The sequence below is a fragment of the Morone saxatilis genome, unplaced genomic scaffold (genome assembly GCF_004916995.1).
Source record: "Morone saxatilis isolate NCDOM2014 unplaced genomic scaffold, NCSU_SB_2.0 Contig20, whole genome shotgun sequence".
NCBI classification, from domain to species: domain Eukaryota; kingdom Metazoa; phylum Chordata; class Actinopteri; family Moronidae; genus Morone; species Morone saxatilis.
The window spans coordinates 14,938,681-14,965,041 of record NW_023339763.1 but is presented as its reverse complement, the minus strand read 5'-3'; the positions used below and the strand labels follow the sequence as shown (position 1 = coordinate 14,965,041).

Sequence of the window (26,361 nt, the reverse complement as noted above, 5' to 3'; positions counted from 1 at the left end):
AGGAGGAGGTGGAGAAGGAGGAGGTGGAGAAGGAGGAGGGGGTGGGCACAGACAGACAGAGAGACAGACAGATGGAAGAAAAGACGGCGAGTGAGTTTTCGACGTGATGAAACAAGAAACAGGTAGAGACGCAGGGAGAAGAGAGATCAATATGAGGAGGGAAAATACACACCCCGAATTTAGTTTAATTCAAAAATTTGTTTTTTGGTGGAGTGTTAGGAAGGGAAAGAAAATGGCCGCCTCCTACAAGGATCTAATTAATTTTGAAGGATCATCAGCCCCTTTAGTCCAAGGCAGGGTACAGGAGGGAGGAAGGGAGGGAGGGAGGGAGACAGACCCCTGGGCTGATTAGAATTCACTGCAGGTAGGCACTGGCTGCTGCTCACCCACTGTGTCACGGCTAAAATGGAATCACTGTTGTGAGTGGCAGTCTGGGCAACTGAAGCCTGCTTCCCTTGGCCTGCTCCTTTGTTGCCAGCATTCACCTCACTTTACCCCTTAGGCAGGTGGATTTACATGTCTGGATGGGTGAGGGAAGCCAGAGAGGGAACATATATGTGTTTGCATTGTCTAACAGTGAGCCATTAAAAAAAAGGGCCTATGGCATCAGAATACAGTTACATGTCAAGCTAACCCCTGCCAGAAAAAGAATTTAAAAAAAGGTCAAATATTTGCCACTGTAATGGATTCGAGCATTTTGGCACGTGTGAGTAGTCCGTTAAAGAGAAGGCTTTAAAATGAGGACATTTTTTGTTGGTTTTCACTTTGACTAAGTTAATTCTGAATTATTTCAGTGTCAACGACTAGGTTATAGCAGGTTACACCTACTGTAGGGTTAATAGTTTCTGTTAGATCTAGTTTTTAGAGAAGATTATTTGTAGGTTGCTGTTTGCGTTACAGTTACACCTACAGTTTGAGAAAAGGAAGAGAAAAGTTTAATTTTAGTTTTAGGGTTTAAGGATCTCACTGTAAAATGTATTTTTTTTCCCCTGACCAAGACGGGAGAACAAACCAGCGTGTGTGTGTGTGCGCGTACGTTTTAGTGCCAAAGTGTTATCCGTCTCAGTATCGAGTGATCCCCCTCTGCTGCTAAACATGCTATTGCTTGTCTATACCTAATCATCTGATTCGTTAGTTGACAAGGACATTTCTAACAGTGCTTCTCAAAGCTGTTTCAGTTCTTTCTATTTAACCCCTCAACTCTGTTTTTTCTACCAGATAGAATATCTCTCCCAACTAACTATCTGACCATTTTGGAGGTATATATGTATCTGTTATCTTGGCATAGCATGTGGTCCCTTTTCCAGCCAGAATTTGTGGGAAAAATACAAAGGTCACTTGATTAAAATCACATAGTTCTCGCCTGCAGATTTCACCTCTGCGTCTCAAAACGGGAGGTGTGTTCTTTGAAAGTGCTTGAGATTTGAAAAAGAAGAATATGTGTCAACATTAACGTGCAGGTCTGGTCAAATCCTTGCCCCGTTCTGTTCATTGAGCAACACACTTTAGTTATTGGCATTTTACAGGGAGCACTTGATGTTCGTGTTGTAGGCAGCGTGACAGCTACTGAGTGTTTTTTATTCTGTTTCCAAAAAAACATTTAAGAGTGTCAGATCACACTTGTAATTATGACCCGAACTCTAATTAATGATAAATATTCACATCCCAACACGCAGAGTCATTTCCAGATACTTTTAAAGCTTTATTGGTTGAAATTTGACCAGTGTGGGACTAGTGAGAGAGAAATTGTAATTTCTTTCAGTCTGCCTGACCTTAAATGATACCATGAGTATGTGACTTTAATGTGGTCATTTTTGAGGTAAAACTTGTGCATACTAATGTGTGTGTACAATATAAGAGCAATTGTGAAAGGCTTTCTTAGCGTCACCAAACCAGCTCATCACATGCTTAATGTTGTTGAATGCCTTTCTTGTGTTTTGGAATGAATGCCTTGTGTGTTTAATATTTGACTCTTTTCTATTATTACAACTTCTAATGTCCACTCTGTGTCTGTACTGGATATTGTCTTGTTTAATTTGTGGGTTTGAAAATGAAAAAGAACACAGACATGTCCACACACACACACACACCACACCACACACACGTACGTACACAACACACACACCACACACACACACAGCCACAACACACACACACAAACACATACATAGACACTTTGTTGTGAGTGTGAATGAGACCTTGTCTAAATTATTTAATCTGCGTAAATGTATGAGGAATTTAGATCGTTTTTCTTCAGAAGGGTGTGGTTTTGTTGCCCACTGGCTCAGATAACCGCTGAGAGAAGAACTGACTCTAATACCAATATTATTTTCAACCTTGATTTGTAATTGGTGGTCATGTGCACACAGGAACGTCCTTTCGTCTTGCTTTGAAAACTCTTCACACATCTGTTGCAGCGTGTCAGTGGTAGATATTTGTGTTACTGTGGCTTCGGGTTCATTAAGGGAGTGGCAATATCGACGAGGCAGTATGTGGCATTAAGATTTGTCTTTGTCTTTTCTCTCCCCCTCCAAACACTGTGGTAGAGCAACACATGATTTGGACAGAGAGGACTGACAGCCTTGCCTAGCACCCGGCCTCTGATCAGCCATCTCCACCAGCAAACTGAAGCTTGACCCGCACTTCATCACCAGCCTCACAAGCATCTTCGGAACAAAACGTCATCTAACTGTGAGTACTGGACTGCTTCAGTTTTTATTTTTATCACCTTTACATTTAAGTTCGAAATAACTTAGCTTGAAATAAACATGCATACTTTTTGCCATTAACACTATTGAACTACTCCTGCAGTACATTTTGGCTAAATCCTACCTTATGTGGGTAAACAAATCTGTTAATGTCAAATATGGTTTTATTCTTTGTACCACGAGTGAATTCATTTCTATTCACTGTATGAGTGGATTCCAAATTATAAAGCATTTCTCCACATGTCCAGTTTTTTTTAAACATATATACAGTAGTAGTTTACAGTAATGTGTTGATTCTGACATTTCAGAACCAATATGTTTTCATAAATATATTTCTTCATTCATTGACAGACATAGTGTAAACAAATTATCTATCACATTTTTGACACGTATCTGTACAGTTTCCAAGATCAAAAGGAGCACAGTTACACTGGAAAGTGTAGTGTTTAATAATCATTCAAATAAGGTCTGCTGCCTTACTTAAATTATACTCAAGCAGTTCATATACAAAATAAATACATTTTACAGCAATTATGAAAACCCACAATTTGCACAATTCTTACACTTACTACCTATCTGATTTAGATTTAGATTTTAATTTCTTTTAACGCCTAACTGGGAAGAAAAGCATCTTAAGTTATCTTACACACTGATCAGCCGGGTCACATCTAGTGTATTCCAAGGATAGTTAGGAAGCGCCATCAAAGTGAACACATGGCTAACAAAAGAGGCCTGTTGTCCTCTAAGCCCAGTGCACCACCTAATGGTGGTTGGAGGTATTTCAGGAATACACACTTTCGAGAGGGAAACTTGTAATAATTAGATGGGAACCATCTTAATGGTCTTTCACCATGGCAATGTGTAATTTTTGCACCACGATTCAAATCAGACAAATTTAGCTCAGATGTTGCAATTATTTGATTCTCATTCTAATATTATTAAAATATTTACATTTCCATATCTGTTATCATTTTAGGAATTCTCAACACTCTTATGACTGCCTATAATAGGTATCAATATTACTTATCATATATTCAAATTGATTCTAGAACTGGAACTTGGTAGTGTTTTCTAACACAAGGTGAACACCAATTTTCTTGCAGGCAAGAGAACTTTTTGTGATGCATTTGCTCTTGACTATTCCCATGACTATACATGGTGTATATTTAATTATTCAATTACACTGTTTTATTACTCCTCATATATCAGAAATACTGTAAACCAATAATGGAAATATAATGTTGTTAAATGTGAAAAAATAAGTAGATATACTGAAATTCCTAATTTTAGTTCACACCGGTGTGTTTAATCCACTAACAGTGTGTGTCACAGTTTCTAAATCACGTGTGTTTCTTCCTGCTCGCAGGTGACATCAGTTGCAAGGGGATGACCGAGCGCATTCATAACATCAATCTCCACAACTTCAGCAATTCTGTACTTGAGACCCTCAATGAGCAGCGCAACCGTGGGCACTTCTGTGACGTGACTGTTCGGATCCATGGAAGTATGCTGCGAGCTCACCGGTGCGTGCTGGCTGCTGGAAGCCCCTTCTTTCAGGACAAGCTGCTCTTGGGCTACAGCGACATTGAGATCCCTTCTGTGGTCTCAGTTCAATCCATCCAAAAGCTGATTGACTTTATGTACAGTGGGATTCTGCGGGTATCTCAGTCAGAGGCCCTGCAGATCCTTACTGCTGCCAGCATCCTACAGATCAAGACCGTCATTGATGAGTGTACCCGCATCGTGTCCCAGAATGTGGGCCTGGCTGGGCCGGGGGGGTTCCCTGTTATACCAGGAGATTCTGGTCAGGAAACACCCCGTGGCACGCCAGAGTCTGGCACCTCTGGGCCCAGCAGTGACGCAGAGTCAGGTTATATGCAAGCATCATCACAGCAAAGTATGGATCGTGCATACACATCACTGTACTCCTACCCTGGCCTCTCTCTGCAGAACGGCACCCGCGAGCGCCCCCTGTACATTAACCCTCTGGCGTCAAATTACGATCCGACTCTCAGCACTCAGAAGGACCACCAATCTCAAGATCCGCCCTGGATGAACCGCATCCAGGAGAGATCACAGCAGGTCGATCGCTTCATCTCCACAGCAGAGTCCACTCACTGCCGCAAGCAACCCCGACCGGTACGCTTACAAACAGCAGGGATGCACATAAAGCAGGAGGCCGAAGACGAGTACAGCTGCTACGATAATTTGGGGGACTGCCAAGATGACACTGACCATACTGAGGGTGTAGAGAGTGAATCCAAGGTTGAAAGTTTTGACTCAGGGGTGAGCTCCTCCATCAGTACTGAGCCAGATGCCATGGAGCAGCAGTCGTACCTGACGGGCTTTGGCCGAGACGTGAGCGGGGACGGGCAGCAAGGCGAAGGAGCTCCAGTGCATATAGAGGTCAATGACTCGTCCCCAGAGCAAGTGCAAGAGACAGAGGACGGGGACACATCCCACAGCACTAGTGACAGTAGCATGATGCAGCCCCTGCCAAACTCAGTCATGTCCCAGTCCCTGTCAAGTGCCCCGCACTACATGCGCTCGGCAGAATCACACACCAGCAATCTGAGGATGCCGCTCACCGTGACCAGCAATTCCCAAGTGATGGGCACTGCTGGAAGCACCTTCCTGCCCACACTCTTTCCTACACAGCCGGCTAGAGACAACAAGCCTTTCCTTTACCTTCCTGGCCAGCAGCAACCCCAGTTTGTGGCAGTGCCGCCCCCTGCAATGCCATCATTCCCGAACCCCATGTCGGTACAGCAAGCGCCACCTCAGCAGCAACAGGCTGCAGGAGGACTTGGTTCGGGGGAAAAGAAGCCCTATGAATGCACTCTCTGCAGTAAAACCTTTACTGCTAAACAGAACTACGTCAAACACATGTTTGTCCATACTGGTAAGTCTAAATCTCTTATTTCTGGTCTTTGTTAACTTTTATTATGTAAGCTCAGTTCAGTGATTATAATATCCATAGCTAATGTAATTAATGTAGTTAAGTAGTGGCTGTGCTGTGCAGAAAATACTATAGAAATATTTTTGCTTATGGGGTGACAGGATCTAACATCAAAAGTTTTATATTTAAATTTTTTAATTATTATATGAACACATGGTGAATACACATAACATATTAAAAATGTTTCTTTGTCATAAATCAAAAGTAATTGTGGACCAAAGGGTATTAATTTTTCATTTCTGCTATCATTACGATTACAATGGTTAGGTGTCACGATGATGTCTAGTTGAGGATAGAGTTCAGGTTAAGGTTGGGTTCATATTTAAGTAAGAGAAAACACCAATCAGAGGGGAAACAGAGTTTGATGCAACATCTCAGAAAAAGATAAACCTTAGATATTTTAAAAATAATTGATTTTCTTTGCTAAATTCAAATGGCGGATTAGATTGATGCTTCCTTAACTTTTCCTTCTTATCCAAATTATTATATTAATTAACAAATACTGTAAAACAGTATACTATGAACATTAGAACATAAAACATACTGTATACTGTAATGTATAGTATTACTACTGTATATTTGCTGTGTTTTTACACTGGAAAAGTATTTAAAATATGCAGCCTCAAAATGTACATTCATTAGGTCACAGTTGCCAAGCATCTTTGTTATCATTTGTATCTAACTTACAATGATTGCTCATGCAGCACATCATTACACTGTGCACTGCTTTCTTCCAGCACTGACAGCCTAATCAATCATAAACTGTAGAAATCATCATCACAGAAAGAAAGAATTAGATATCATATAATTAGATGATCTCATAAAAACTGCCTACTCATATAGCCATTATTATTCATTAGAATCCATTACTTTGGCAAAGCCACCTGTGAATGCTATTTCAAACCAAATTTCATATTTCACTCATGCAGTTGTGCGGAGCACACTGATGACACATTGAGAGGGAATGTCACTGATCCGTCAAACCCATGGACGAGAGCTAGACGTAAAAATTAAAAATATTAATCAAAAACCAACAGGGTGTCAGTATGTGTTGTCCCTATGAGATGACCATACATCTACTACCTATACGACATACATTGCCTTTATTTCAGTAGAGAAAAAAGGTAATCAAGAGGTAGTTTGGCAAATGTAATAGATTACATCTTCACACCTGATGCATGAGAAGGGTGAGAAAATCTCTATTTCAAAATTCCTAAAAATGTGAGCGTAAACAAAATGTAATCGATACACAGCCAAAATAGCTAAAAGACAGTGGACACACCAGTTCTGTTGCATGACTCACATTTAGAGGGAACGTGTCATTGGCTGCAATCAAAAAATCTCTCAGAGACAAAGGAGACACCTTTTCAATTGTATGAGTCACTGAATTGGAAATATGCGTTTCTTAAGAAGAGCAAGACAGTAAATACACCTATTTACCTGTTATATATGTTCTGTAACCGACCCTGACTTCCTATTTAGCAGGTCAAGTTAAAGAAAAAACAAAAAGGTTTTAAAATAAAAGTATAAATTATTGGCTTCTTTTAATCAAAGCAGGTATGCTGCAAATTAATTCACTCACTGCAGCAGCAAACAGTAGATACACCGGGCTTCATTAACAACTTGCCTGTTCGCACTGTTGTCCGTCTCTCCCTCTACCTGTTAGTTCTATGTAATTATTATTAATATGTTAATATTTCACAGCCCCTAATGTCAACACAGACAATTATTTTAAAATGAGCTTATACCTCAAACTGACAAAAACACCAAAGAGAGTCACACATTCTTTGGTTCATTATCGTATGGGAATTAACATTAGTGTGTGGTTTTCAATTCTTTTCTAGTAACTCAACTTTTCTGTGTTTGTAAAGGGATTACAGTTTTATTTTTATTTTTTATAAAATATCAATTGTACAGTTCTGTTACAGTTTTAAATAACTGCTACATTATAGGAAACCTTTTTTCACAAAGCTGTAGCACACAGCAGCTAGTGGAACCCGCATCATAACAAAACTAATACAGGTTTGAATAATTCTAGCCTGAGGTATGTTCCTGTACTGGAAAAGTAACTGCTAGCTTCAGGCATCCTGCACAAGTTCTTCCACATTTTGTAAACCTAATTCTCAAAATGTGTCTCTTCTTTTTTCCCCTTAATGCTTTTGTCTTGCATGTACATCCAGGTGAGAAGCCTCATCAGTGCAGCATCTGCTGGCGCTCGTTCTCCCTGAAGGATTACTTAATCAAACACATGGTGACACACACAGGGGTGCGGGCCTACCAGTGCAGCATCTGCAACAAGCGTTTCACCCAGAAAAGCTCTCTCAATGTCCACATGCGGCTGCACCGTGGAGAGAAGTCCTATGAGTGCTACATCTGCAAGAAGAAGTTCTCACACAAGACCCTGCTGGAGAGGCACATGGCTCTGCACAGCACAGGCAGCACCATCACAGGCCTGTCGGGGAGCGCAGGTACCCCGGGCCCAGTCTCCATTCCCATCCCTATGGCTGTCCCTGAGCCTGGAGCTGGAGTGGTGGCCCTCGCCATGCCAGTGAGCGGAGGTGCTGGAGTAGGGGCTGGGGTTGGAACAGGAGTGGGTGTAGCCGCAGAAGCGAGCTGCCAAGAAGGGACCACCTACGTGTGCTCCGTCTGCCCTGCCAAGTTCGACCAAATAGAGCACTTCAATGACCACATGCGAATGCATGTCTCCGATGGATAAGTACTAATAGATAAACTTCTTTCAAAAAGAATGACAAATAAAATGGCACTAGATTTTCCTTTTCTTGTTTTGAGGTATGAAGAGTAATGAGTATAGACACTGGCACATTAAGTTTCCCAAAAAAGATTTTTTTTTTTCTGTTATTCTAAAAGGAAAAAAAAGATGGTGGCCTTAAGGCTTAGTAGTTTGATATTGATCTACTGGATGGATCCTAACTACAGGCCTCTAAATGTATGCTTTCCTAAAATACTGATTTATGTGTTGAACACTACCGAAAGGCCTACGAAAGAAACACATACACACAAACACACCTTTAGTGTAGATATGTCTGAATGAATATACATGTGCATATATGTTTGAGCGTTTGCGTATTTGCATGTGTCTGTCTGTTTGTCCAAGTGTGTGTATGTGTGTGTGTGTGTGTGTGTGTGTGTGTGTGTGTGTGTGTACATTGCCATGAAACATAAATCATGGCAGTTGTGAACCCATACTGACCAGTTTGGAAACTATAGATGTCCAAGCTTACTGTGGTATAATTTACAACAACAATAACAAAAATCATCTGGGGTTGGGCTACATATTCCCTCTAAAAATACTGATGGTCACAAGATTGCCTTCTTATGTAAAATAAAAAAAGGAGAGTAGTTAATTTGACAGTGGGTTTTATTTATTCCTATGGTATTAAGGGATTATAATGCAGCTGTTGTCAAGGTACCAATTTCAATCATTTTACTGAAATGTAACTTCCTGTCGGTGGTGACAGGGACAAATATTTCTCACATGTTTTGTAATTGTTGTCCATGCATTGTGATGGTTAAGATTACGTTTACTAAATTAGGGTGTATTGATGAGACAGTATTTGAGCAAAAATATGTTTCTTTTTTTCTGAAGTTTGGAGTTTAACTCATTTGCATACACTGCCACTAATATCTTAAAAGACTGTTAAGGCTAGTAGACCTCTTCCATTTCAAAACACAAGAAAAAAAGAAAGATTCTTTTGCTGATGGTTTTTTTTTTAGCCTTTCACATTCACAGTTATGGCAGGCTGGCATATGCGACTAAACTCTCTCCTTCATAATTGCTGCTCCTCAACTTGCACCTGACTGTTATGGGATGTAGATTAAAAAAGGATTTGTCACTTTAACTATTGTTGTTATTGAGTAGCCTACACGGTTTTCATTTGATAATTGAATTATAATATCGGGGGGCATTTAGGCTAGTTGTTGATTGGAACAGTGTTAAAGAGGGAGGGATTTAATTTGAATCAAATTTGAATTGGAAATAATTGCCATCCTCATCCTTAAAGTCCTGTATAACCAGTTCAATACAATTGCACAGCTATTTCAGCAAGTGGGAGCTAAATGCATTACTCTTTATGTATTGGCTCTCCCTGAAGGCTCAAATGGCATGCAACGTTTTGAAAGGAAATACAGTCTGAAAGCAAAACAAGTAGCTCCATTGAAATCACACTGTTTCGTGATATACCACAAGTTGCAGACGGACTTTCTAGACAATAGTATACATTCCTGATTTTTCTAAAAACCCAGACACAGCATGTACAGAATAGATTTGGAAGCTAGTGTGCGCAAGTTGTCATCCATGCATCACATCACTTAAGGCTCATTTCTGATATTTGAATTGTTTTTGTAATTGCTTTTTACTCAAAATAGGACACACACACACACACATGCAACTGCCTGCAACTGCAATCTGAAGGATTTGCTCATTTATGTGAGCAAACACTTTCGTAGTTGTATTGTTAAAAGAATAACTGCATACAGTGGTCTTAAAAAGACCTGCTGTAGATAAAAAAAAAACAAAGTGCTACTTTGCACATTTTCTTAAAATGCCTGTGCTTAATATTTAATCATTTTCCTTAAATGAACTTCTATGATTTTCTTTTATTCAATTTCAAAGGAAAAAAAAAACATTTTTTTAAATCTTGATAAGTGGACTGCATTATTTTCTTGCATATATGTTGCACTGCTTAAACCAATAAGTGCACTACTGTTAACAGAGATATTATAGTTTTAGAAAAGAGGATTTTTTTTTTTAAATCTAACATTTGGTTGTAGAGTTCACATGTAATAGAATAGCTTCGTTTCAATTTATTCATTAAGTAATTCAGCGGTTCTTGGCTTTTGTTATTGCTTGCAGTTACCTACAGTATATACTTGTGCCGTGTTAATGCAAGCATTTATTTTTATTTAAATATGTACCATTACGTGTGCTCATCTATGTTTTAACCTTTGAATTCATTCTTTTATGGAGTACGCTCTCTATAACAGTTATTCAATTGCATTTCTTCACAAACAGACAGAATTTTCTTACAAGAACATCCAAGCCAAACAACATGAACAGTGAAACAACAACAGTAATAAAACACAACTCCCGTCCAACTCCGTTGGCGGAGGTAATAATAACTATTATTATATTATTAATAATAATACATTTATAATGTGTGTGTGTGTAACATAAATGATGTGTGTGTCCTAGAACAACTTTCTGTGGGTTTAAAGGTGTGGGGAGGTGATGGAATGCAGCTTCTTTGATATCTGTCTGTCACTTGTACACAGTTGTGTCCCTTCCTTAGTGTTTGTATGTCTGTGAGTGTCTGTGTGTGGTATATAGCCTAATCAAACTGTTGATAAGTGGAATATCTGAACTGTAGGGCTTCCTTAGCAATATGCAACGCAGGTACTATGAGAAGCAGCTCTCCAAACCTTTTGGGCTAATGTGGCACCTGTAACATTTGTTATGAGATTCGACTAAAGCAGAGGTCAAGTACCGTTGACTTTGTCATACGCGTTTGGAGGAGTTATTTCCAGCATTTTGATGCAAAACTTTATTTAATTGCTACTAGATTTCCTGTGGAGTCAGTTGAAGTGAAGTCAAGTGACCAACATGTGAGACACGGAGAGATTCTGTATTCCGGTTTCTCCCCCAGCTAAAAAAAGAAAATATTGACCCACACGTTAGAGGTATGCTGAAAAGGCGTGAGGTTAGTCTGCAGTAAAAGTAGCACATTATTTAACGTTTGATTGGGCCTGTCTCCTATGGTGTGCATATAAGCCTAAATTGTATGGTTCCTGTTTGTAGCTGTTGTTGCCAGGATGGCAATATTGCTGCATGCTAGTGCTATATTTGTCTCTACACAGCACGTGGAGGGTAATCTCATGCCTTAACAGACAATGCACTAAATAGAATATGTAAGCAACTGCCGAGATCTCTTTCCAACAGTACTGCCACATGTATGGCACACAGCTCATGATGTTGGTGTTTGTTGTCTGTTCAGTACCAAGTTAAACACTGCCAAACTAACATCATCACTTCTTTGAAAGCAAAGGCAGAGACATGAATTGAAATGTTTCAGTGTAATGTATGTATCCAGTAATCTAGCATTCCTTCATGGCACCTAAATTTTACATATTTTGTGTGAACACATATATCAAATGCACTATTGACTGTAGCTAGATGAGTACAACCAGCTTTGTGGTATCATTGGTCTAAATAGTAGGTTAAGTAGCTCGATGTTGGTTTTTGAAATATTTGATTTCAGAATTACACTATCAATTGTTTCTCTATCTTTTTATTTTTTTCGGAATAACAAAAGTAGCCAATCTCAACGTTATCTGGATGAGGGCTAATAACTCGTCCCATTGTCAGTTGACTTCTTGTATCATAAGGTGTTTGATAACAGACCAGGCTAGGAAGGGGAAGAACCTTCTCTCCAGTGTGTCATTACATGCTATAGCATACCCCAGGCTTTCTCTCCCCCTCCCCTCCCCTCCCCTCCCCTCCCTCCTCCTCCCCTGTTGCATTAGCATCACATGCTCTTCACTGTCCATAGTTATATATTCCTTATACTGCTTCAGCTACTCGTGGTGGTGCTTAATCCTCTTTTCTCAGTGTTGCAAAAAGTCGGTTGAAAATTGTTGAAAAGTTGCAACATTATCCAGAAAATAAGTCCTTATCTCAATCGTGCTTCTTCTAGTTGTTAGTTTGGAAAAAAAAAAAGTCTAGGCTTTATGTTTGCAAAGTGTTCGCATATTTTCCAGAACAAAACATATTGAAAAGTAGATAATAGCCTTGAGCCTGCAGCTGTTTGTATTGTGTTTCAAATATATTACTGTTCATGTTTTGTTTATCTTAGTGTAGAGACACAGGGTCTACAGTACATTGTTGTCCTTCTTGCAGTATGTTTAATTCATCGTTATACTTCTTTATTTCAGGCTTTCTCCTGCTTTTTTTTTTAATGGTGATCATAGTGGTGTTGTTTATACATACATAGCTTCATGCAACTGGATAAAGGATAGTCAGTTATTGAGTCATATGTCACAGTGTAATATACAGTATATGCTTATATGCTTTGCATTGAGATGAAAACAAGGAAATGGAAGATAGTAATGGTGAGGGTCATGTTGAGTAAGGAACAGGTTAATTTTATTCTGATAAGCATGTGTCTGTCTTCCTGTTTGTCTATCAGTCCGTCTCCACACATTTTAAGTCAGAATTTTTTTATTTAAGCCTGAATAAAGTCACAAAGTTAAGAGTAGAATACAGAAAACACATGAAACCATTCAGATAATACGTAACTGCATTGTTTTTTTTTGCCTTCTACAGTACACATAAGAGTGAAATAAATAACTTCTTACAAATATACTATATATATTTAAGTATCACCATCTCTACACAGATGAAGAATACATTTTCAGATAGTTTGATAAAGACATAATTGCAGCTAGAGTATACAGTACCTTGTGGGATATAGGGAATATGCCTATCAAGTGCCTATCAGTACATACAACTATACAGAATATTCATAGTTTTTCTCTCCTACATTGCACAGATACAGTATATACACAATGGTCTATTAAAATATACTATTTATACTATTACTGCTAAGACCTGGTGGTTGTGAGTGCATCCTAAGAGAACCCTTTAAAATACCTGAAATGTTCTATACATATACAGTAAAGGCTACATCTGCAAGTTTTATTTTGTAACTTACATCTATACAGTTTTGGAGGATTCAATGATATAAAATGCAATCACGTTTTTGACGTTTTATCGTCTAAATAAAAAAAATAGGTTGAGTAGGTTCAGATGGTTCCTGAAAAAAATAATTATGAAACATTGAATGACCTATTTTTTTTTTTTTTTTTTTCAGGTTGCTCAACCTCGTTACTGTTTGGGATATTACACATGCCGTTTTTTTTTTTTTTTTTTTTTCAGTTTTTTGCCATTTGCAAACAAGCCATATGCTGTACTGTATGTTTGTGGGGGAAGGGCAGTGGCATTTTGTGAACAGCAGAGGGAGCCACACATCAGCTGGAAGAGGTGGAGTTAACACGCTGCCTGCCACAATGAACGAAAACCCCAACTCAGATGTTTGGATATTTTTAAGATCTTGTTGCGGGTAAATATTGCAATTCTTCAGATTATAATAACATCTAAAAGCATGGCAGTGGTTACCTCCACTGGTAGGATCTGGCAGCTGCACTACTTTTTCAAAGTACACTATGTGTCCTTTGACCTTGATGACAGGCCCTTCCACATGCAAGCCAATGCCCAGTTTCCCAAGAACAATCATTAAAGTGTTATCTTATCTGACAGCATTATTGTTTACGTACAGCTTGAAATTGTAAAGGGCAACGAGCAACGTGAAAAAAAAAAAAAAGAAAGAAACTGGTCATTAAACGTTAGACTCACAGTAGATATTTATAACCACTACCTGGAGGAAAAAATGAGATTACAAATTGGAAGTTTTGGCAATGGCGAACACACAGGCAGCATTCAAATGTCTTTAAGTGGTCGGTTTAACAACATGAAAACAAAACTAAAATGAAAGTATAGTGGAATAAAAAAACAAATGAAGTTTCAGGACTGAGTGGCTGTGAGATAAAAGGTTTTGGGATGGCTTATTATTCTTTCCCCTGTGGACCAATTACCACAGTTTTCTCTCTAACCTTCTCCAGCCTAGTTACTGTGCCAAATTTAGGAGGAAAAAAAAAACACTTTTTAAATTATGCCACTGTTGTTAAATTAGATGTGAGAACCGAGCAGAAAAGCGAAAAAATAAAAGAATCTTTCTAAGTAAGAAATTTCTGTAAAGCCTATAACATGAACACAAAATGCATCATACCAAAAGCAAGTGATTGCTTCTATTTTGAATCTTTAAATCCTCCATAATACATTGTTTTCAAGTAAATAGGAGAAAACAGCTATGATTAACAAATGCACACTTTGAAGGCTTAGTTTCATATACATTAAATGTTAAAAAGGAGCATTGATAATATAGGCAATGTGATATAGCTAGTCCCTGTCATCCAACCGTCACACACTGACACACACAGACAGCATCTGCTCATATCTTACAGTCAAACCTTCAGATTCTGTTCTTACACACATACAGTGAAGCAGCTGTTCAGATTTAAAAGTACAACTCAGCTAAACTAAGCTATAATAACATCTAGATTATATTATTACTTTCTCCGAACATGCAGTTATTACACTACCATGATGAGGTTTTTAATAAAACGTCTTCATCAGGTAGCTACCATTGATCAGTCCAAATGAAGCATGCAGTCCTGTCTACACAGCTTTTTCCTGTAGGGGGTTACTTTGTTTTTCATGGAGCACAAACTATTTTTGAGTGCCCCTCGATAACAGGATTTCTGTATCTTTTAAAAAAAAAAAAACCTCACTATGGTGAGGAGGCTCAGGCGTGATTTAGCCTCTAAAGACTGAACACTGAGCCTCTTTGTGTTCTCACTCGCTGTAGTCTTTTTGGCTTAGTCCAGCTCGATGAGACAATTAGTTTTTAAAGTGTGCAGCAGCGTAACTAAAAACATGCATTCCTGTTCAAGTCCAGAACATTCCAACTCCTAGTCTGGCATTTGTTTTCCACACTTAACTAACCTAACATTAAGGAGGATTTCCAGCGCTTAATCGTTTTAAAGATCTGTTGGATATTTTATTATGTAGTAGCAAACATTGCCCATTACATCAAAGTTTAGTAAAAAAAAATTACATTTCCCTCAAATAGATCAGTTTTTAAATCTCATCTCGCTGTTTATTCAAATTCTGCCATGAGATCACGAACCTCATAAGCACCGCTTATGCTCGTATGGACTGGTTCTATAGACAACATGCACTATGCTATCACTCTGTTTCTCTATGTAGGTCTCTTTTTTATAGTGCAGCAGTGACGTAGAAAATCAAAAACTGCAAAAAGAGAAGCTCTTCTTCACCACGATGTTGGTCACTGTCTCAGCCAGCACGTCGTCTGCCATAAGGGACACGCAGACTTAGATCAAACATTTTTAGCACTGTAATGTTCCTAAAGGGGCTGCTGGTGGTAATTTGTAAAATGGGGCCATGCTAATCATTAGAGGTCAAATGGGGGAAGAAAAAAAAACTGTACTAGACAATGTTTGTTTTCACAAACCAAAGAAGGGTTAAGATAATTTAAGTTTTATGGAGAAAATAACATTTCTTTTCTGTGTGTGGGGTTCCTACGGTTGGGCTAGATTGCTACAGTTGTTTTGTTTTTTGGGGGGTTTTCTTTGTTTTTCTTCTCATTGCAGGGTGCTTGTGAAAATGCATCTATGTTTTGTCACTTGATCAGTTGTTTATAGTTTTGTGGTTGTGTTAATTTGCCTATTGTAGACCAAAATCTTTTTTTTTTATAAGAAATGCAACAAAAGATAAAAATGAATCTGACACAGTAGCTGTGATGTAAACTATCGCATGTTAAAACATGTATAAGATTGTAAATGTTGCATTGTTCCTCTGACAAAAAGCATAATACTCAATAATCACCGGTTACGTCTTCTATACACACACACATTTAGCAAATCAGTGTAGACCTGTTCACCTTCACATTGGAGTATATCGAAATAGTTTTGTTATAGCAGTTTTCTTCAAATATTGGCACCGTCTAATATTTTCAGGCTGTCCCTAAAATACTAATCTGATATTGTGACTTAAGAGTACATTTAGCCATTTACACTTGAGATGGACCAAGATGTTAAGTTTGCACATATTTGTAGGTTGTTTATTAAGCCAAAAAAAAAGGATAGAGAGAATAAAGATACAACTTTCAGTCAGATCTAGGTGAGGCGCTCAAGATCTCTGAGCAGATATTACAGTCGTTCATGTTCGCTGGGGAAAAAAAAAAAAAGCATCCAGCCATCACTACATGACGAAAATTAATTCAAAACCAAACTGTAACACGAATTTAAATATGACAATGTGGTCCAAATATTTATGAAAGTGATTACAATATATTTTTGTAATAACAACACACATCATCTTCAAGCGGAATGTAAACCATTTGGCAAAATCTGACAATATTTTATTACTGTAAGGTCTAATTCCACGTGAATCTGCTGTATATTTTTCATCCTGTGTGTTTAAAATAGGAAATTGAAATACTGTAATTCGGGTGATGTTTTGTACCTAGGGGGTGAAGACAGAATTTCTCAAATATTGCCATTACAAATCAGAAATGACATGTGTCCTAATCAAAGCAGCTTAGGTTTTTGTTTCATCTGGCTTTCAGGCTTTTTGCTGCCATATCTTGTATGTAGATGCTTTTTGTAAACATGCACTCGAGTTGAACTATGAGATGTGCTTATAAATATGTGTATATTTTGTTAGGCTCTTTTTGGCCTACGTTAGCTTGATATTTTATTATTTCCCTAAAAATACTTCTCCTATATAGTTATGAACTTGGCAGAAGTGGAGCTGTTGTAGTAAAGGTAGTTAACATCACAACTAAGCAACCCTGAAATATATGCTGCAGTAATGTGTTTTCAGTTTGTTTTTGATAATTTATGCTCCAAGTTGGTTTGTATTTTATTATTATTATTGTTATGAAACAAGCTTGTTTGAAATGTATTGACTGCTGTTTTAAAAAATAGGGGATAAAGTTTCTTTTTTTTTAATGTATGTGCAAGGACGTTTTTATAATATGATTTGTCAAACACTGGACTGGAGTGAGTTTTCCAACATTTCCAAGTTGAGAGATGTATTTGACAGACATAACTGCACAGACGACACCCGTTAGCACAGATGTGAGCTGACAGACAAAGCACATCCTCCCAGCTGTACAGGGGAGGGTGACTAACATGGCCGCCATCCTACCCACTCAAAAATAGGAGTCATTTAAATGTAAGAAGTTAAGACATTTCCTTTGTGCTGGTTTAATTGCATTCATTGGGTGATGGGTTATGTATAATAGAAAAATATTTATTAGGGGTTTCCTTCCAAATTGTTGCATGGCATCGACTGGTGACAGATTTTTTTTCTTTTCTTTTCTTTTCTGCAAAAAGAAAGAGTGCTCGCATAAATATTCAGAAAAAATCGTAAAGGGATACCACTTGACAGCTATCCAGTTATCAAAATCACCTGGTGTGTTCTTGCTATGGTAGAGCAGATATGACAGTTGAGTCTCATTACACCAACCACCACTTCTCAAACCAGAAAAGAGATTTGCACTAGACTTATTTTGGTCTTCTACTATCAAAAGCAATATAATTCACTCAACACATTTTTAAACCATAGTATGTGACGGTTGTCGCCCACAGTGGCAATGCTGAGTAAATGGTGATATTTGACAAGTTTTGATTTGTTTTGTTTTTGTATTCAAAGGTACAGAATCGGTCACCTTTTTTAATGCACATCCACGTGTTGTTGTTGTTCGTAGCAGGTTCTTTTGTACCCAGCAGTACCCCGAGTATTAGTGTCCAGATTTGAGGGGCATTAAAACTGTTGTTTCCTCCTGTGATTGTTTTGGACAAATCAAGCAGCTCTTACAGATCTGAAGTGAGAGACGGGATGTATGAGGGATGGAATCATTTCCCATGAGTCAAACTTGTCGATCGTCTTCATCACACAGCCAACAACATTATTAAAGATAAATACGAATACCAAAAGATAACCCCAGCAGTCCACTGTCCTGCACACCTTTAAAAACACTCGTCTTTCTCCGCATATTTGGTAACTTTTGAGTGCTTCTTGCTGGGATGTTACAAAAAAAATGCTTTAAAGTGAAATAATAATGAAACGCTTCTTAGAGGAAGAAAAAAAAAATCAAAATGCACCTTTTTTTGTCGTACAAACACAACATCATTGGCCACATAGGTAGAGAATCTCTGTCCACCAAAATGTATCATACGTCATCCTTTTTCCAACGAGGTCATTCACAACAGCAGTAATTATTGACCTTAACGTCGTTATTTTGTTGATGGATAAGTGTAAATTTTTCAATAATTCACAAACAGCAAAACTTCACCATTTTATCTGGATGTAGTAGCTTTCCTGTTTTCACCGCTTTGTGGTGTTGTTGAAAGATGTTGCGGTTTGTCTAAATATGTTGCGTGTTAGAGGAAGCATAAGTATGTGCCTTCTTGTAATCTCCTTGGTGAGCTTGTTATTATTGAGAAGCTGAAGCCAGCCAATTGTGTTTGCACTAAAACCAAATTGCTTTTGTGATGTAGACTATTTAAGCAAGCTTGTTGCGTCACTTTAACCGTACAGTATGCATGAGGGTGAAATTGGTAAGTCTAGGGCTAGAGCTCTCATCTGTTGACCTGTAAACCAGTGCAGCTTAGAGGATCTTGTGAATATATCTTGGCTTAGTTTCGCATTCAGTTTTCAATTCCATCTCCTTACTCATCAAGTTTGTCACAATTTCAACAGTTCAAAGAAAAAATTAAAAAAATCAAATAAAAAACAAGAAAAAAAAGCAAATAACACATACCATGAATACAATACAGCTTTTACTTTCACATGCCACAGTTAGAGAGTTACACAACTGCAGCAGAGATATTACTTTCTCTGAATCCATGGGAATGCATGAGTATACGAGGTCGCCTCAAGACTATTGGTCAAATTAATTTAGGTTGTTTTTTGAAAACTTGTATTTATTACACATTTTGTTGACATCTAAGAAAGACCTATATGCTTTGAGTCTTACAAATGCACCTTATTCATGTCAGTCCATGTGGGGAAAAAAAAGGCTGGCAATGTAATATCTCTGATTTAGCACCTTACTACACAGCATGTTTTCACTTTATGCCAGTTTAGCTATTCTTCCATATGTATGATTTCAAAAATAAATCTCATATTTTGTGAAATTGTTTTCATGGGATGTGCCAAAGTTTGGAGGCGATCTCCCAAGTGTTTATGCTTATCATTTTCTTTTTCTCCTCCTTCAGTTATAGCAATGGTATGTCAAAACTTTCCTATAACAGTGTGTGGAATCAATTTATCTCAGCAAACAGTATCATTACTTGCCATTTTACAATAAGCCCTGTATTTCACATATATTTACCAGTGATGTGTATTTGTTATTATAAAGAAAATAGCCGTAAAAGCTTCATTATGTTACATAATATTGTGACTTTTTTCGAAAAACTGTGAAGACTTATCTTGCATATACTTTATACAGAAGTATTAAGCCTTAATACAAAAGACTAAAAAAAGTGTGGAAGAATAAACTGATTGTTGCTAAGTAAGGATGATTTTTGTAAATGTTACCAGCACTTTTTTTGTAATTTTCACTCTCTGAGGTATTGTACAAGTTCAAGCTGTTTGTGAAGTTTGATTATGAAGGAATAAAAACTAGTACTTTCCTGTACTTCACAGAAGGTCTTGTTGCTGTTTTTCTTTTTCTGTTCTTCTTTCCGGGTGTTTTTTCTCATGAATATAGTGCCCAGAAATATATACAGAAAGTAACCTTTTGTCTTTAAAAAGGGTAAAGTTTGTGCAATAAAGCTTCCATGTGCGACCTTTCACATGACTGCACTGCCAAGAACTACAAACTGACTTCTAATGAATGCATAAATCCAGATAGATAGATAGATAGATGGTATTCTTGGTGTAAATATAATCAAATAAATGAGCTGTATTAGCTGAAATGAAGCCCATAAATAAATGCTCATGTGTGTTGATTCCAAATACAGTTGGAAGTGACTTAATAACAGGCTGGATGGTATCCCAGAATGCACTGGGCAGAAGGCAGGGAACACCCTGGACAAGCTGCCAGTCCATTACAAATGTAACGGTGATCAATAAACAATCAGTCACACCTCGGTTCACACCTGCTGAACAGGCGATTCGAAGGTGCAGTCCTCTTCACTCACAAGTGTTTGGACTGTGGGAGGAAGCCGATGCAGTCAACTACGTAAACTCTGCACAGAAAAGATTTTCCTGGAAGCAGATCCTGGGTCAGTCCTGCTGTGAGGTGTCTGGACAGTGTCACAGCCACCAGAACGCATCAATATGAGCCTTTATTGATTCTCCTGATTCATTTTAGACTCTGTGCTGCAAGATTAGCTAACAGATGAGTGTTAAACTGATCTCTAATAACCACCTTTAACAGTCATTGAGAATAAATTAATATCCTCTAATGTAAGCGCAGTCAGTTTTTAATTAAAATAGTCTGTTAATGTCACAGTTATGGCTCCTTATACTTGGGTTGTAATCTGGTAAACACATCAGAGAACAATAAAGAAGACGCTCTGCATTGTATTCAAATACTGGATTCACTTTGTATTGAAATATTGGTGTGAAAGATTTATTTGGTGGAATAAATTATAAGCGTTTATGAATTCAGAAGGAACTCGTCTGGTTGGAAAAACGATGGTTGCTTCACACAGGGATGGCTATTTATTTTCTTTATTTATTTTACTCTGGACTGTTAACATTCTTCTTAGCTATCAGGTTTAAATATTGGCTAAAATCACACTGTTGACATTAATGAAAAATAGTGGCAGCCTAATTAACAAAATTATTTATTATTTTAAAAAGAATATATTTTTTTTAATTGTGTGTAAAGTTAATCACAGTCGTACCTGATCATAAATCGGAGCCATAGATGTTAGGAGTAATGTCTGTGACACACAGATCAATAAAGTCTGAGGTAAACTGCAAAATAATATAAATGATCCTTTAATAACCAGCGTTTGCTTATTTATTCATGCAAATATAGTTCATTTATCTTGTGATAGTGATGTATTGCGTTATATTGTGCTATTCTGAACAAAGGGAAGGGGACAAAACAGCCAACCTATAACTTGATATTTACACTAACGCCCTGTCATGTATGAACACCTGTAAACTGGGACTGAGCCTTCATGAAGCCACTGAACACTCTCAGTATGTATCAGCAGCATTACACTGATGCTCCTCCACCTTGGTACACTGGGCACACACACACACACACACACTTAATACTCACAATATGTCTGATAAGGAGATAAATCAGATTCGGCTTTAAGACACTCCTCATTGAGAAACTCGAGCACGCGCAGAAAGGCAACGGGAGCGCGGGAGTGTCGCACTCGTTTGCAGCGGGCGCCCCCTGCCGTCGGTCCCCGGTATCTCAGGCCGGATGGAGGATTAAAACCAGGGAGGAGTGTACCGTCAAACTTCCGCTTGTGTGTGTGTGTGTGTGTGTGTGTGTAATCACCGCTAAAATGTCACGCTGGCGGTGTCTTCTCCTTCACGTGACGTTGCAGGAAAACATCGTGTTTCATTCATATTTTCTATTTAAGAACCTGTCGTGTTTACCTGTCCGTGAAGGGAGAGCTCCTGTGACGCATCAAGATCAGATAATGTCTATACTTAAAGGAGACTTTGTAGATCATCCCGGATCAAATGTAGTCTAATACCAAGTCTGAGGTCTAGACGGGTGACCTGGTTGTCAGATGTACCTGGATGTAGATAGTGAGGTAGGTATTTATGTAGTCGAACCTTTATCAGCCGGTATCTGTCACACCTTGTGTTCAGGTTTGTTCCAACATGTATGCAGTCAAGCGAGGACACCCACACCCACACACACACCTTTAATTCATTCACACACTGGAGTTAAGTTTCATACTGCATTAAGCATCTAGTGTCAGCTGTCAATTTCCATCCAGTTTGTCTTTAAGACAGCTAGGCCACCTGGATGTATTGTGGTTAATCTGCGTAATAGAGTGGTAAGTTGGTCTTAAAACCTCAGTTTTTCCATTAATTTAGTGTAGTATTCATTTACAATCCTTACAAATAGTGAATATTTTATTTCTCTCAAAAACTAGTTATTTGCCTGCTGTTTAATAACTGAGTTAACGCTCCTGAAAGTTAATTTAGAGCTGTTTTAAGAGGTATTCTGAAACTAAATTAACATTATCGGCTACTGACTATCAGCAGCCTGTCAACACACTTTCAAAGGAGCCAACACTCAGGCGTTCTACTCTACAATCCTAGTAGTGACCACGGTCAAACCAGGAAGGCTCAGGAAGAGATAAGCGTGAGTAAATATAGCAGTTGGGTGTAATCCACTTCGTGCATTTCATTATCCAGTGAGTGCTCATCTCATGCACTGACATTAGAGGAGACAGTCGACATCAGTGGTTTAGTTTGTTCCCAGAATAAATTTATTCGAGTTGGGACCATACAAACCTAGTGAATGACAGGAGGAGGTATCGATTTCTTTAACAGGAATGACATTGGTAAAGAGGGTGTGGAACGTTTAAAATCATAAAGATGCACAACGTACAGCCATCGCCCACAGCTAGGGGTGAGACACTATAGTTTGTTCCCATAAATAAGGCAGAATGTTGAGTCCATAGAAATGGAAAGTTATTACATTTAGCCAAATTGGACAGTGATGTGACAATATGAAGACTTAGATGACTTTCTTCAGCTCATCGTACAACACCAGCACGAAGGCGCCGCCCATGCCTCTGAGCACGTTGGACCAGGCTCCCTTGAAGAAAGCCTTGCCACCCTCGTCGCGTGCAATCTTACGCCAGCAGTCAATGGTCCCGCTGTACATGATGTCAGCTGAGGAGGGTAAGAAAAGAGCAGGAATTAGATAACGTGAGCAGACGTAAGCTATCACAAAAAGAACAGTGTCTTTGGAGCAGCAGGCTTCGATAAACACAAATCAACTCACCTCCTTTGCGTCCGGACTGCATCATCATACGTCTACGGACAGTGTCGAAGGGATATGAGGTCAGACCAGCGACGGCTGTGACGCTCTGTGCGATCATCCAGCTCACCAATATGTGGGTATTCTTGGGGTCTGGAAGCATACCTGTAAAGAGAAGAGGGGGGAAAAGAGAGGTTTAGAAGACGTAAACTAGCTTCTTTAGAGGTTTCAGTGTGAGCCAGTGTGCAATCAACCTACCCTTAGCTGTATCATAGATTCCGAAGTAGGCAGCCCTGTAGATGATGATGCCCTGCACAGACACGTTGAAGCCCTGGTACAAGCCTTTCAGACCATCAGACTTGAAGATCTTAACCAGGCAGTCTCCGAGACCATTGAACTCTCTTGTGGCTCCAGCCTTTCCCACGTCAGCGGCCAGACGGGTACGGGCGAAGTCGAGGGGGTAGACGAAACACAGAGAGGTGGCTCCGGCGGCGCCACCGGAGGCCAGGTTACCGGCGAAGTACCTCCAGAACTGGGTGCGCTTGTCGACGCCATCAAGGAAGACCTTCTTGTACTTGTCCTTGAAGGCGAAGTTGAGGGCTTGGGTGGGGAAATATCTGATGACATTGGCAAGGTTACCTCTCCAGAAGGAAACGAACCCTTGCTCCTTGGGGATACGGACAACACAGTCCATGATACCCTTGTACTGCATATCAGCGGTGATCTGCTTGCTGGCATGTTGGACCTGTAATAATGGAAAAAGAGAGAAAGGTAGAGTTTAAAACAGGAAAGCCAATTAACTGCTGAGCATATGTCAATCACACAGTCTCCTTGTTGTGACCTTGGTACATGTCGAACCTGTAAAAGCACCTGTAAAGGCGCCATTAAGTACAATATAACAGAGCTATCAGTGAGAAACAGCAATCAAATGATAATGGCTGCAATGCGTAATATGCCACGCACTTGTTATTTTCGAGACATCTTCTAATAATCAGATAATTTTCATAGAAAGGCGGACGGTTGTCGGTGTATGAAGGTGTAGGAACAATGTCGCAATGCAGCTCGGTGAGAAATGGATGTGAAAGTAGTTGACCCGGCGGTGGATCGACCGTCCCGGGCCTCGACACAGACATCGCACTTACCGCTAGCTAACGTCTTGAGATACATGAGCCACCATTACGACATCTTTGTCAATTAAAGCTCAAATACAGTCCACGCGTCGCCCCCTCGCCGCCGCCTATGGAGTAGTAGAGTTGTATATAAATAAGAAGTGTTGTTATTTCTCTGTACACAATGTCCCGACACCACTACGAGGGTTTGTCCTTTGTTAGCTCCCGGGGCTAAGGTTACCGAGAGAAGCTAACGTTAGCAGCCAGGCTCCTGTAGGTCATTTCCTCCATCCGGTGATGACCTCCACTCCTCTCACACATCACTCCTAAAACTCTCTACTTCTGCATTAAAAAAAAAAACACGTTGTTACCGAGTCCTGTGCAAACCCCGAGTCCGCGGGGACGTTTTGATAAACCGGCTGTCACACGGCAAGCTAGCAAAATCACACAAGCTACCCGGCTACATGAGAGCGCCTTCCGGAAAGAGAAAGACTTCAAGACTTTTACCTGCAGGAGAAGCTTCACTCTCTCGATGGGGGCGACTGCTGTCTTGGAGATGGCCGCAGAGATGCCACCGGCCAAGAAGTCCTTGGCGAAGGAAATCGCTGTCTCATTCATGCTCATGATCTCGATGTGCCTTTGAAACAAGCAGTACAGATAGATATAATACCCCGCTGCCCTCTACAGCTGATGGCCCGCACAGACGAAATGGCCGATTGTGAAGCTGCGTCGGTGATTTATATAACGCGGTGGCTCGCGATACTAAACGGGAACTTGTGATTCGACGACGCTCGCCAATCCCCGACGTCACGAGGCTCTCTCCGCCAATTAAAAGAGAGAGAGAGAAAAAAAAAACCACACAGTTTAGGCGGTGACGTCATCACGTTGCGTAGGAACGCGGTGTCCCGAACAGGCTAAACGTAAAGTGGACTAAATTTAGGGCAGAAAGCCAAATTAGTTACCCCGGGGACTTTGTTCTTATTTGGTTCTGTGCCCAGAGTCCCGCCCCCGGAGGCAATAAAGACAGCTGCCCCCGGTCGGTCACACGTCGGGGCTGTGCATCATACTTAAGGAAAGTTATAGGGTCGTACCGAGCTTCAAGGACTTCACAGAGAGCCACCATGATACTACATAATATTAAAAAATAAAATAAAACAATACTTTACAGTGAGGTGCATTCCTCTATATGAACAGGATTTATATAACCTGTAACTTATTTACTAATTATTAACATACATGTGAGCTGAACTGAACTAACACTTGTGTGCTGTTTGTAAAACATGGATGTCAATGTCAGTGATGTTGTTGAGCAACCCGCTGTCACGTGTCTACACTTGCTCTGCACGCAGCACAAGTTAACGAGCTCACCCGCTGAAATGCTGCATGCTCGTGTTTATGGCGAGAGCTGGTTTATGTTACTGCGTATGTCTGCATTACATTAGGCCCCACATTTCAAAATAAAAGTTTCATTCATCCCTTCATCCAGTTCGGGTTCGATCAAAGTTGTCCACTAGAGGGCGGCAAGAGACCTAATGTCTTTATTCAGCTGGAGAACATAACCCACACAGATCTGCTGCATGCAGATGGATATAAATTACTAATGAGCAGAATAACTGAATATTTAAAAATGCATTGGAGGAATATTTTGAAATGCCAAATGGTGACTATTTAAAAAATTATCTATCTATCTATCCTAATCTATCTAATCTATCCTATCCTATCTATCGTAAATCTATCTATTATCTACTCTATTCATGAATGAAAAGCATGTAAACTAAGTGCCATTCATTACATTATTTCCACGATCCAAGAGACTGATATGACTTCCTGTTGCACTCATGATCTCAGTGTTGTGGCAGTATGTTGTAGTGCCTCTTATATGTTCCTGTGACAGATTGAATGTTTTATTTAAAGTCTCATTCAACCACAGAACTGGAAAAATA

At 39.3% G+C, this 26,361-nt stretch overlaps 2 protein-coding genes across 2 annotated transcripts in view; one reads left to right on the top strand and one right to left on the bottom strand.

Moving 5' to 3' along the window:
• The window catches only part of zbtb20 (zinc finger and BTB domain containing 20), a 33,127-nt gene extending 13,092 nt beyond the window's left edge, over nucleotides 1-20,035 (top strand). The window contains exons 2-4 of the mRNA XM_035666197.1: nucleotides 2,547-2,691; nucleotides 4,075-5,610; nucleotides 7,848-20,035. Coding sequence (XP_035522090.1) covers nucleotides 4,095-5,610; nucleotides 7,848-8,383 — 2,052 coding nt within the window. The 5' untranslated portion in view covers nucleotides 2,547-2,691; nucleotides 4,075-4,094 and the 3' untranslated portion in view covers nucleotides 8,384-20,035. The remainder of the gene's footprint in view (nucleotides 1-2,546; nucleotides 2,692-4,074; nucleotides 5,611-7,847) is intronic.
• A 2,754-nt stretch (nucleotides 20,036-22,789) lies between these two features.
• Nucleotides 22,790-25,140, bottom strand: LOC118331875 (ADP/ATP translocase 2). The gene is made up of 4 exons (XM_035666966.1): nucleotides 24,926-25,140; nucleotides 23,568-24,054; nucleotides 23,334-23,474; nucleotides 22,790-23,221 (listed from the first exon to the last, which is right to left on the bottom strand). Exons 1-4 carry the CDS (start codon nucleotides 25,040-25,042, stop codon nucleotides 23,064-23,066), a joined length of 903 nt encoding a protein of 300 aa, XP_035522859.1. The 5' UTR covers nucleotides 25,043-25,140; the 3' UTR covers nucleotides 22,790-23,063.
• Between the last annotated feature and the right edge of the window lie 1,221 nt (nucleotides 25,141-26,361).

What these genes read in the sequence shown, in the direction of transcription:
- LOC118331875 (XM_035666966.1), bottom strand. Translation starts at nt 25,042, where the DNA reads ATGAGCATGAATGAGACAGCGATTTCCTTCGCCAAGGACTTCTTGGCC. An exon ending in GAGTGAAGCTTCTCCTGCAG is followed by an intron (nt 24,055 to 24,925) that starts GTAAAAGTCTTG and finishes CCATTATTACAG; the next exon opens with GTCCAACATGCCAGCAAGCA. An exon ending in AATCTATGATACAGCTAAGG is followed by an intron (nt 23,475 to 23,567) that starts GTAGGTTGATTG and finishes TTCTCTTTACAG; the next exon opens with GTATGCTTCCAGACCCCAAG.